Source organism: Aquarana catesbeiana, linkage group LG11, assembly GCF_042186555.1.
Source record: "Aquarana catesbeiana isolate 2022-GZ linkage group LG11, ASM4218655v1, whole genome shotgun sequence".
NCBI lineage: Eukaryota > Metazoa > Chordata > Amphibia > Anura > Ranidae > Aquarana > Aquarana catesbeiana.
In genome coordinates this window covers 267629778-267643030 of record NC_133334.1, presented here as the reverse complement: position 1 = coordinate 267643030, position 13253 = coordinate 267629778, and the positions used below count along the sequence as shown (strand labels likewise).

General features: G+C 44.9%; 1 protein-coding gene across 1 annotated transcript in view; it reads right to left on the bottom strand.

The window, feature by feature from the left end:
• The window catches only part of LOC141111785 (ninjurin-2-like), a 101896-nt gene extending 97129 nt beyond the window's left edge, over positions 1-4767 (bottom strand). The window contains exon 1 of the mRNA XM_073603920.1: positions 4468-4767. Within this exon, the coding sequence (XP_073460021.1) occupies positions 4468-4584 (117 nt within the window). The 5' untranslated portion in view covers positions 4585-4767. The remainder of the gene's footprint in view (positions 1-4467) is intronic.
• Between the last annotated feature and the right edge of the window lie 8486 nt (positions 4768-13253).

Sequence of the window (13253 nt, the reverse complement as noted above, 5' to 3'; positions counted from 1 at the left end):
TTGGACCGCTGACCCGATGACACATCGGAACAATTAGGTCTATTGTAGATTAAACTTTGATGAAAGCGACAAGGTTAAAGCTTTTCATAGACCTTTCCTGTCACATGGAATTATCTCAAATCTTTGCTAATTCACTTCTCTGAGGGTCACTGATGCATCTACAGAGTGATGGGGTTTCCATTCAGCTAGAACTCATCTGATCCTTCCATAGGAAATATTCCTTTTTAATTTGTTAATTAAAATTTCCTCCGATTCCTATTTGCGATTTCCATTATACACTATCTATCTATCTATCTATCTATCTATCTATCTATCTATCTATCTATCTATCTATCTATCTATCTACAATCTATCTATCTATGGTGGCTGGTGCTCCATTTTTGGGGGGGGGGGGCAGCAAACAAACCACCCCAACACCCACCCACCCCCACTGCATCTCCTCCTCATCGGCCAATATGGTCGCTTCTCCTCTCGGCCAATTGGGTCTCAGGACCCACTTTCTGATTGGCCGGGAGGAAAATCAGGAAGATGATAGCGAATATTAATTAACTATTGTCACACAACTGGGTGGGCTCATGGCGCAGTGCTCTGCCCCCCAAAGCCCACCTTTTTTTGAATTTGTAGCACCCTCCTAGTTTGCTCAGTAGAGAAGGGGTTGATTATTTAGGGCTGCTGAGTGTTTCACAGGCTGCTGCTCTGTTGCTTTTCCCTGTCTTCTAGAGGATTCAGTGGGAGGAAGAGTAGAACAGGCAGCCTGAATATTTATGGAACTCCAGTCAATCCCTGGGAGAGGGTGGGGGTGGGGGGTGTGATGCAAAGAAGGTGGAGGGAGAGCCCTTAAAGTGGTAGTGAACTGCACTTTTTTAAAAGTCCTGCAAGATAATGGCATAACGTGCTAGTATGCATCGCATACTAGCACATTATGAAATATTTACCTTAGAATGAATCTGTCACCACTGACAGAGCTTCTCCATCTTCACCCAGTCTTCCTTCCGGGTTCAAGTGCTCCGGCCATCTGGTGGCCGAGCCATGATAACATCACTCCCGTGCATGGAAGTTACAGCCGCGGCACCGGGCTCTGAAAGGACAGCACGAGTATGCCGTCCCTTAAGAGTGCATGCAGTGTGACGGTGACGTCACCGGCTGCATGCAGTGTGAGTATCTTCTAAACAGTGCAAGTTTAGGGGATATTCAATGTATCTACAGGGTCAGGTCCTGCAGGAGGTGACCCCTTTGCAGGGGCTCTGCCCCTCGGGCAGCAGCAGTGCTGATCCTGACCTCCTTGGGGCCCTAAGCAAAATTCTACTAAGGGGCCCTCTACCTGACCCGTGATGCCGTGAGCTATGTAAACCATTTGCCATTGCCACCCAGTCACACCTGACCCTTCAGTGCTCCCAATACAATCCTCCCTCCTTTAAACAAAACAGTCAAAGATAAGTACAACAATATAGAACAGACATGTATATAATATACGTGTGTGTATATATATATATATATATATATATATATATATACTGTATATATATATATTTATATCGTTACATATCTGAGTGTGGATCCCCCACTTACATCAGGGTCCCCAGAGATCCCCCACTTACATCAGGGCCCCAGAGAGCCCCTCCTTACATCAGGATCCCCAGAGAGCCCCTCCTTATATCAGGATCCCCAGAGAGCCCCTCCTTACATCAGGGTCCCCAGAGAGCCTCCCCCTACATTAGGGTCCCCAGAGAGCCTCCTCTTACATTAGGGTCCCCAGAGAGCCCCCCTTACATCAGTGTCCTCAGAGAGCCCCTCCTTACATCAGGGTCCCCAGAGAGCCTCCCCCTACATTAGGGTCCCCAGAGAGCCTCCTCTTACATTAGGGTCCCCAGAGAGCCCCCCTTACATCAGTGTCCTCAGAGAGCCCCTCCTTACATCAGGGTCCCCAGAGAGCCTCCCTACTTACATCAGGGTCCCCAGAGAGTCTCCTCCTATATCAGGGTCCCCAGAGAGCCTCCCCTTACATCAGGGTCCCCAGAAAGCCCCTCCTTACATCAGGGTCCCCAGAGATCCCCCTTTACATCAGTGTCCCCAGAGAGTCTCCCCCTACATCAGGGTCCCCAGAAAGCCCCCCTAAATCACTGATCTGATCATTGTCGCCTCACCATGCCAATCATTGCCGTCTCACTGTGCCAATCAATGTAGCCTCACCGTGCCCATCATTGCAGCCTTACTTTGCCCATCATTGCCACTTTACCGTTCCAATCATTGCCGATTCACCATGCCAATAAATGTAGCATCACCGTGCCCATCATCGCCGCATCACCGTGCATCACTGCAGCCTTATTGTGCCCATATTTGCCACCTCACCATGCCCATCATTGCAGCCTTACTATGCCCATCATTGCCGCCTCACCATGCCAATCATTGTAGCCTTACTGTGCCCCTCATTGCCACCTCACTATGCCAATCAATGTAGCCTCACTGTGCCCATCATTGCCGTCACACTGTGCCAATCATTGCCGCCTTACCGTGCCAATCAATGTAGCCTTACTGTTCCCATCATTGCCGCCTTACCGTGCCAATCATTTCCGCCTCACTGCGCCAATCAATGTAGCCTTACTGTGCCCATCATTGCTGTCTTACCGTGCCAATCATTGCCGCCTCACCAGTTAGTGCCAGTGGATTACTCACAGGCACAGCGCGCATCTCACGCTGTGTCATGGAGCTCAGTGTGAAAGGTTCAGTCGCGCTGTGACAAAAATCCCTCCTAGACCAGCTTGTGTGATAGACAGAACACTGCATCCATCACATGAGCTGGTCTAAGAGGAGGGTGGGACCTTTGTCACAGCGTGATTTCACACTGAGCTCCGCCATAGCATAGCTCAAAGCGGCCCCAGGGCAGACAGCCTACCGGGAAATGTCCCAGTATCCCGGTAGGCCAGTCCGGCCCTGAGCAGAGCCGATCCGTCCTTGGGGGCCCCCCCACAGTGGCAGGGCCCTACGCAGCTTGCGTAGTGAGAGTATAGGGCGGATCGGCTCTGGGCAGCAGTGCTAGTCCCAGCTAGGCTTAAATGGGGGGGCCTATTTAAGTTTATTTCTATCACTGGGAGTGAGGTGGCAGAGAAATGCTGGACTGGTGGAGTAGGACACAGGCTCAGTGTGCATGTGGGCAGATCCCTACCATATGGTCGCGATCCTTCCTGAGCCTGGGCGGGCTCTGCTGAAAATGGGTCACGGGAGTGCAGAACGAACTCCGGTGATCCACAGGAGAAGTACAGCCAAAGGAGCTTTGGCTGTACTTCTCCTTTAAGGAGTGCACTACGCACAGAGTGCAGAGTGTAGGAGTGCACTAAGTACAGAGTGCAGAGTTCAGGAGTGTGCTATTTACAGAGTGCAGAGTTCAGAATTATGCTACGTACAGAGTTCATGATTACACTATGCACAGAGTCAAGGGTTCAGGAGTGTGCTACGTACAGAGTGCAGAGTTCAGAATTACGCTACCTACAGAGTTAAGGGGTGTGCTATGTACAGAGTGCAGGGCTCAGGAGTGGGTTATGTACAGAGTACAGAGTTCAGAAGTGCACTAAGTACAGAGTGCAGAGTTCAGGAGTGCGCTACGTACAGAGTGCAGAGTTCAGAATTATGCTACGTACAGAGATCAGGATTACACTATGTACAGAGTTAAGGGCTCAGGAGTGTGATACGTACAGAGTGCAGAGTTCAGAATTACACTACCTCCTTTAAGGAGTGCACTAAGCACAGAGTGCAGAGTGTAGGAGTGCACTAAGTACAGAGTGCAGAGTTCAGGAGTGTGCTATGTACAGAGTGCAGAGTTCAGAATTATGCTACGTACAGAGTTCATGATTACACTATGCTCAGAGTTAAGGGCTCAGGAGTGTGCTACGTACAGACTGCAGAGTTCAGAATTATGCTACCTACAGAGTTAAGGAGTGTGCTATGTACAGAGTGCAGGGCTCAGGAGTGGGTTATGTACAGAGTGCAGAGTTCAGGAGTGCGCTACATACAGAGCGCTGAGTTCAGCGGTGTACTGTGTATAGAGTGCAGGGTTTAGGGGTGTGCTATGCATAGTGCTTCCTCGCATCTTTACTCTCTCCGATCTAGCCTGGCTCTAGTACCTGCCTGTGTAGGCGGTTCTGCCCCATCTTGAGGGGGGATCGTTCTCCCTGGAGATCTGTCCCCATTGTGCCCAGCCGTGAGTGCGTGCAGGGATCTGCTACATCTGGGAGCCACCGAGAGCAAAGCTGTCCCTTGTAAACACAGCCACATGACAAGACCTGGTGGGCCAGATCCGGCCCGTGGGTAGGGTTGCCACTTTTTCTTCTAGTCAAATCTGAACATTTTGACAGTGCACAGCCAAATATTTTTTTTTCCTAGTATACACTGTAGGATAACAAACCTGGGACTCTCCTTTTCAAATCCCATCACTGTTCATTAAAAAATACTAGTTAGGAAGTTTCCACTTACATTAATCGGGCTTTCATCGTGAGGGCCTGGTTGGAAAAGCGGATCTTCGTCGCTGGACTCGCGGCTGTTTTCTTCGGAAAGTCTCCTGTGCATCGCTCGGTGAAAAATTGAGGTCATGGCTACGGCTGCCAAAAAAAAAAGAATAAAAAAAAAAAGATGAGAACTAAAAAAATAAAGTCTTGGGAAGTTCAGCAGGTAGCTGTTTGTTGTGCTGGATGCTCAGAGTAATAAAACACACTCAATCTAGGTCGATTCACACTCAGTATTACACCCACGATCTCTCACCTTGCCTTTCAGCTCTGTTTCAGCTGAATTCTGCCTTCTCGTTGTATCGGCTGTGTGATTCCACCTTTTTTTTTTGGCTTTATTCACAGTGGCTGCGTGCTGATGCTGTCATGTTCTGGCTGTTTCAAAGCTTTTAGCTGTATAGTACATTTCAACTTACAGAAAAAAAACAAAAAAAACTATTAAGGGTTTTGTTTACCGATCTCTGAAGGGGGTCAAAGCAGCCCTATACTACTGTATAGTAAACGCCAAAACATTTAGCTTAGTGTGTTACATTTAATTAATTTTATTGTAATTTTCCTTTATGAGTTTTCTTTTTTCTTATACACTATATTGTCAAAAGTATTGGGACACCTGCCCTTACAGGCACATGATCTTTAATGGCATCCCGGTCTTATGCCCCGTACACACGGTCGGATTTTCCGATGGAAAATGTCCGATCGGAGCGTGTTGTCGGAAATTCCGACCGTGTGTGGGCTCCATCGGACATTTTCCATCGGATTTTCCGACACACAAAGTTGGACAGCAGGAGATAAAATTTTCCGACAACAAAATCCGTTGTCGGAAATTCCGATCGTGTGTACACAAATCCGACGGACAAAGTGCCACGCATGCTCAGAATAAATAAAGAGATGAAAGCTATTGGCCACTGCCCCGTTTATAGTCCCGACGTACGTGTTTTACGTCACCGCGTTCAGAACGATCGGATTTTCCAACAACTTTGTGTGACCGTGTGTATGCAAGACAAGTTTGAGCCAACATCCGTCGGAAAAAATCCTAGGATTTTGTTGTCGGAATGTCCGAACAAAGTCCGACCGTGTGTACGGGGCATTAGTCCTTAGGGTTCAATATTGAGTTGGCCCACCCTTTGCAGCTATAACAGCTTCATCTCTTCTGGGAAAGCCGTCCACAAGGTTTAGGAGTGCGTCTATGGGAATTTTTAACCAGAAGCGCATTTGTGAGGTCAGGCCTGGCTCGCAGTCTCCCCTCTAATCCACCCCAAAGGTGTTCTATCGTTACTCCACCCCAAACTCGCTCATCCATGTCTTTATGGACCTTGCTTTGTGCACTGGTGGGCAGTCATGTTGGAACAGAAAGGGGCCATCCCCAAACTGTTCCCACAAAGTTGGGAGCATGAAATTGTCCAAAATGTCTTGGTATGCTGACGCCTTAAGAGTTCCCTTCACTGGAACTAAAGGGGCCAAGTCCAACCCCTGAAAAACAACCCCACACCATAATCTCCCCTCCACCAAATTATTTGGACCAGTGTACAAAGCAAGGTCCATAAAGACATGGAGGAGCGAGTTTGGGGTGGAGGAACCCTGTTCACATCTGGGTGATTTTCTGCTTCAAGCTTGTAGCTCTAAAACGCTCAACAAGCCAAATCCCATTTGTTTCAATGGCCCACATTCACAACAAGGCATTTTCCTCCACACAGCTTCCGCTCACTGGATATTTTCTCTTTTTCAGACCAGTCTCTGTAAACCCGAGAGATGGTTATGTGTGAAAATCCCAGTAGATCAACAGTTTTTGAAATACTCAGACCAACCCGTCTGGCAGCAACAACCATGCCACGTTCAATGTCACTTAAATCCACTTTCTTTCCTATTCTGGTACTCGGTTTGAACTTCAGCAAGTCATTTTCATCATCCCTAAATGCCTAAATGCATTGAGTTGCTGCCATGTGGTTAACATTTGTGTTACCAAGCAATTGAACAAGTGTACCTAATAAAGTAGCCGGTGAGTGTATATACTGTTATACACACGGTCGGACATTGATCGGACATTCCGACAACAAAATCCTAGGATTTTTTCCGACGGATGTTGGCTCAAACTTGTCTTGCATACACACGGTCACACAAAGTTGTCGGAAAATCCAATCGTTCTGAACGCGGTGACGTAAAACACGTACGTCGGGACTATAAACGGGGCAGTAGCCAATAGCTTTCATCTCTTTATTTATTCTGAGCATGCGTGGCACTTTGTGCTTCGGATTTGTGTACACACGATCGGAAATTCTGACAACGGATTTTGTTGTCGGAAAATTTTATATCCTGCTCTCAAACTTTGTGTGTCGGAAAATCTGATGGAAAATGTGTGATGGAGCCTACACACGGTGGGAATTTCCGACAACAAGGTCCTATCACACATTTTCCGTCGGAAAATCCGACCGCGTGTACGGGGCATTAGGTCCATATATATTTTGACACAAGAACAATTTTCATACTTTTGGCTCTGTATGCCACCAGAATAAAATTAAAACAAAACAATCCAAATGAATTTGAAGTGCAGACTTTTAGCTTTAATTCAAGTGGTTGAACATAAATATTAAGTACAAATTTTAGGAACCATTTGTATACACAGTCCCCACATTTTCAGGGGCTCAAATGTAATTGGACAAATTAATATAAAATTATAAATGAAATGTTCATTTTTAATATTTTGTGGAGAATCCTTTACTGGCAATGTCTGGAACCCATGGAAATGTCTGAAGTCTGGAACCCATGGACATTACCAAAGACTGGATTTCCTCCTTTCTGATGTTTTGCCGGGCTCTAACTGCAGCTGTCTTCAGTTGTTCTTTGTGGGTATTTCCGCCTTTAGTTTTGCCTTCAGCAAGTGAAATGCATGCTCAATTGGGTTGAGATCAGATGATTGACTTGGCCATTGCAGAATACTCCACTTCTTTTCCTTCAAAAGCACCTGGGTTGCATTTGCTGTGTGTTTTGGATCATTGTCCATCTGTACTGTGAAGCGCTGTGCAATCAACTTTGCTGCATTTGGCTGAATCTGGGCTGACAGTATATCTCTAAATACTGCAGAATTCATCCGGCTGCTTCTGTCTTCTGTCATATCATCAATTAACACCAATGACCCAGTGCCGCTGGAAGCCATGCATGCCCATGTCATCACACTGCAAGCTCCACCATGTGACCACAGATGAAATTGTGTGCTATGGATCATGAGCTGTTCCAAGCCTTCTCCACAGTTTTTTCTTCCCGTCATTCTGGTACAGAATAATCTTAGTTTCATCTGACCAAAGAATTGGTCTGGCTTTTTTAGTTGTTTTTTTGGCAAAGTCTAAGCTGGCTTTTGTCTTCTTCAGGCTTATGAATGGCTTGCACCTTGTAGTGAACCCTCTGTATTTGCTCTCATGATTGTAGACTTTTACAATGATATGCCCACCTCCTGGAGGTTGTCCTTCACTTGTCTGGATGTTATGAATGGGTTTTCTTTACCATAGAGAGGATCCTGCGATCATTCACCACTATTGTCTTCCGTGGACGTCCAGGCCTTTTTATGTTGCTGAGCTCACCAGTGCATTCTTCTTTCCTCAGAATGTACTAAACTGTTGATTTGGCCTTACGATTGCCTGTTTCACCTTCAGGGACCGCTCCTTTGAACGCATGATTCAATTGTCCAATTACTTTTGGTCCCTTGAAAAAGAGAGGATGGCTAATCTTAAGAGCTGTAATTCTTAAACGCTTCCTCCAATTTGGATGTACATACCCTCAAATTAAACCTGAGAGTGTGCACTTTCAGCCCATATCCATTATATAACTATAGCTTGAATATGTTTTGCTAAATACTTTAAAAAAACTAAAATTGTGCCTGGGTCAAAATATATATATAGACCTAACTGCATAATTATCTTTAATTCTGTAGATTACATTTAAAAGCTCAATCGACATAATCCTTGAACTTCTCGTGTCCTTTTCCCTTTTTGCTTTTCCCAGCAATAGCTAAATATTATGTTCTTAGCATTTTCCTGGGCGACGCGGCAAACATGAGCAATGAAACAGATTGGAACAAAACGTCTTTCTGCACAAGCTTATGGTAATGTGGCTTGTTGCAATTTTTGCTGCCGAGACAGGCCCCGGTCATGACTGAGCAGATACATCATTACCTTTTGTAAACAGACGGCTCCTCACGCCATCGAGCAGAATCAATACAAGATAAAAATCTCCCGCACTACAATGGAAACGGACAGGCGTCGTATGCCGCGTGGGGTTCTGCTTGGACGCAGTGACATGTCGCGGCGCTTATGAAACAATAACGGCATAGGGGAACGGAAACACTAACGCAAATGGGGAGATTACACAATAATATTTTCTTATCTGGAATAATCCCTTGTCAAACACTATGAATTATTCAGTAATCCTATAAAAACTCAAACGACTTCTGCAGAGAGCTCGTTTAGGCAAATTATTGCAATGTAGGAAGTGGCTTTGCTTTTACCGGGGTGGTGCTGGAAATGAGGAACACAGCAGAGCTGGGATGGATAAAGAAGCTCAGGAAGTTTCGAGCTGTTATGATAGCCATAAGTGAGGTATTAAAGCTGAACTGGGGGCACAGAGACTTTCATTTAAATATATTCCTTAATAGCCACAACGGATATAAATCCCCTTTCTGTGCCCCAAATGCTTTTGCAAATCCAGCTATTATCTTGTATAAGTAGCTGTGACATCATCACTGTACTATACATAGTCTGTGCAGAGAGCAGAGCTGTGGGAGGGGCCCAGCAGTTCCACCCACTACAGGCTGCCTGCAGAAAACGACAGGAGGGGGCGGAGTCAAGACCAGTCACCCCGCACAATTAGAGAGAGTAGAGCTGCGGGAGGAGCGCAGTAGGCTCCACCCACTACAGTCTGCCTGCAGAAAACGACAGGAGGGGCGGAGACAAGACCAGTCACCCTGCACAATTAGAGAGAGTAGAGCTGCAGGAGGGGCATAGTAGGCTCCACCCACTACAGTCTGCCTGCAGTGAACTACAGGAGGAGGTGGAGACAAGACCAGTCACCCTGCACAATTAGAGAGAGCAGAGCTGCGAGTGGGGCGCAGTAGGCTCCACCCACTACAGTCTGCCTGCAGTGAACTACAGGAGGGGGCGGAGACAAGACCAGCCACCCTGCACAAGTAGAGAGAGTTGAACTGCGGGAGGGGCGCAGCAGGCTTCACCCACCTGCAATTCATTAACACTTAAAGTTTCCCCTCACCCCACCCTAGCCTGTGACTGGACAGTGATATCAGAAGAATCAGACTGATGAGCTCATATCTCTGCCACTCTGTTCTCTTCTCCTGTCAGCGTGCTCCCTGCATTGCAGCACAACTAATTGGCTCCTTAACCATTCTCTAATGCTCTACTGACCATTGGACTGAAAAAGGCTAATACCAAGTCAAATGAAAGTACTTGTGTTGCTTGCATTAAAAAAAAGCACATTTAATGATGCATTAATGAATACAGAGCTATGTTCATTTGTGTCTTTTATATCAGCTTGGAGTTCAGCTTTAAAGCTCAACTACAGGAAGTTTTTTTTAATGTAACAGTGGTTAAATAATAGCAGTTATGTATGCAATATTGACCTTCAATCCAGAGATGTCCTTGCAGTACCTCTTCTTTGCCAGAAGATGTCCTCAGTCTTCTGGGTTGAATAACACCCAATGTCACTCAACCTGGAGGGCTGAGGAAAGACTCTGTGAGTGCAGGGCGTCATGGATCCACCCTCTAAACATGGCTCCCTGCACAATGTCATCATGACACCACCGATCTCTAAGTCATCCAGGAAGTCTCAGCCCCAAAAGACAACTGAAAAAGTAAGACAAAGTCAAAAAAGCTGGAAACATTCCCAGTGGAGGCCTCAAAGGGGGTCAGGAGAGGGGGGCTTGGGTTCAAGGAGCACAGAATTGGTCTTTAAGGCTAACTTCTAAACTAATAAAATTTCAAGGAAGGCAAGATCAATATTTTCAAAATCATGTTTGCCAAAATTGCCTGCTCCTAATAAAATCCTAACGTAGACCAGCCCTGGAGCAATGTGACTACAAATAGACACCCATTATAGAGACATTATTCCCTGATGAAAACGGGAATATTGGCACCACTCTCACTGGCTTTATGAGTTCTTTCTCTGATAAATTCCACTCCCCGCTGACTCCAAGTGTGATCTGAGTCATAAGGTGACATTTATTGATGTTCTCATAATTGTTTTCAGCTCTAGGAGTTTGGAGGACAGCAGCAAATGTCAATGTCCTGACATGGGAATGCAAAGTTGGACATCCTGTTATTGTTGGCTATGCAAAGATGTCTTCTACGGAATTGCTGAGAGCTGCTGTTGACTAAGAATAGGTGTCAAGTCAGATGTAGGGACTCAGAAGTAAGCATGGAAGAATCATATATTAAAAAAATCAAAAACACAATAAAAAGTTATATATGTGCAGCATAAATAGCTTTAGGCTGGGGTCACACTAGCTGCGGGCGCGGCTCGCAGTAGGGGTCTGGTGCATCCCTGTACACCATTTCAGGTGCAAATCAGGTCCGAATTTTTTCCTGAATTTGGACCTAAATCTGAGCCAAAGACACACAGGACCCTTTTCTAGTGTGGACTGCGGCAGCCCCGGAGGTGTGTGAACCGGCTCCATTGGGAGTCCGTCACACTCTCCTGTCATGCAAATTGGATGCAGGGAAAACCGCATCCAATTCGCATAGGGGTGAACACAGCCTCAAACCTGTGTCTGCTGTGTATTTTGTATCAATATTGCGAATCTGAAATAGGTTAGCTGGCCACCATGTTACTGCTAAAGTGTACACTTCCCATTGTGGTGTGGTGACATAATGGCAAAGGGTGTCAACAAAAACAATTGGTTGTGGACCTAGACTAGAGCAGCGAATCAAAATTCTTCCCTAGTGGAAGAGGCCTTGCGCAAAGTCATATGACAGTGGACTCCATTGAGTTCATCGTGAAAGGTCAAATGACAGCAGACTCCATTGAGTTAACTGTGTAAGCTCATAGGAAAGTGGAATCCATTAATTTAATTGTGTAAGGTCAATTAACAGTGGACTCTATTGAGTTATTCGTTGAAGATCATATGAAAGTGGACTCCATTGAGTTAATTGTGGAAGGTCATATGACAGTGGATTCCATTGAGTTAATTATGGAAGGTCATAGGAAAGTGGACTCCATTGAGTTAATTGTGGAAAGGTCAAATGACAGTAGACTGCATTGAGTTAATTGTGGAAGGTCAATTGACAGTTGACTCCATTGAGTTAATTGTGAAAGGTCATATGACAGTTGACTCCATTGAGTTAATTGTGGAAGGTCAAATGACAGTGGACTCCATTGAGTTAATTGTGGAAGGTCATATGACAGTGGACTCCATTGATTTAATTGTGGAAGGTCATGTGACAGTGGACTCCAATGAGTTCATTGTGGAAGGTCATAGGAAAGTGTACTCCATTGAGTTAATTGTGGAAGGTCGTATATCAGTAGACTCCATTGAGTTAATAAATGTGTTAAGTGTTTTTGTTTTTAATTGCAGGGATGGGTATGGGCATATAAGGTGGGAATGATTGGGAATGGTTGGTTTGGAAGATGGGCTTGAACAAAAATGTGCAAGCATTTAGCTCAGCTCGGGAGCATTGACCTGTCTTCTAATCTTACAGTTGGCCTTAGCCCATCTTCTGTATTCCGTGCCTGTTAATGCATATTCAAGAAGCGGTTGGAACATCCAGCTGAGTATTTGTCCTAAACCTGACAATTCTGCCATCTAAAAAAAGAACAAAAAAGTGAAGCTGACATGTTTATGCTAAGGAGAATATGTTTTGTCAGACGGACGGTCGTTTACCACCCAGCCAAACATTTGTCACCAGCAAAGGGTGAACCAAACGCTTCCTGTCCTCAATAATATGTAAAGTGCATTCCGAACGTGCGCCTCAGTGGCTGCTAGACAGTCATTACCAAGATTAATGTAGACAAATTAATTTGATTTTAATTTTTATAAGTATCTGCTTTGGAGTCTGGGGAGGAAACATGTTCCGTAATTCAAGTCGGACGCATAAAGTGAAGCGGAGACGTGCAAGAAAAATGTCTGAGATCCATTTAGTAGGGGGGAGACTAATAATAACATCGAGAACAATTTAAGTCACATTTCTGAGGCCTAAGCCTTAATTAATGGCGGGGCCCATTTTAGTTGAACTTGGTCCGGCTTACAGTAAATTAACCATCGCATTAATTTGCCAATGTAATAAAAAATACGTACGCGTATAAAACTGGTATCTAGTATTCACTTTATAACTATTTAAGGCCCTTTATATTGAAAAATATACATTTTTACTAACTTTGTGGGATTAACACCTGTAATAGAAGTAGTGAGTTTTTAATTTTTTTTTTTTATTATTTCAAATGCCTTTATTTCTACTTGTCTCCACATTTACAAGCAGACCAAGCTGTCCAGCAGAAGTGTCTACCATTTTTCAATTTTTTGCATATATCAAAATGCAAATTTTTTTCCTGAAGATTAGTTAAAACACCCAAACATTATGTATTTTTTGAAACCAGAGACCCTGGAGAATAAATTAGTTACAGTTGCAATTTTTGTTGTCACGCAGTATTAGCATGCAAATTGATCAAACTCTTATTTTTTGTAAAAAAAATACACTAAGGTTCATTTCAGTACACAGAAACGCAATGGGGTTGATTTATTAAATTTGTAGAATGCTCTGAAGT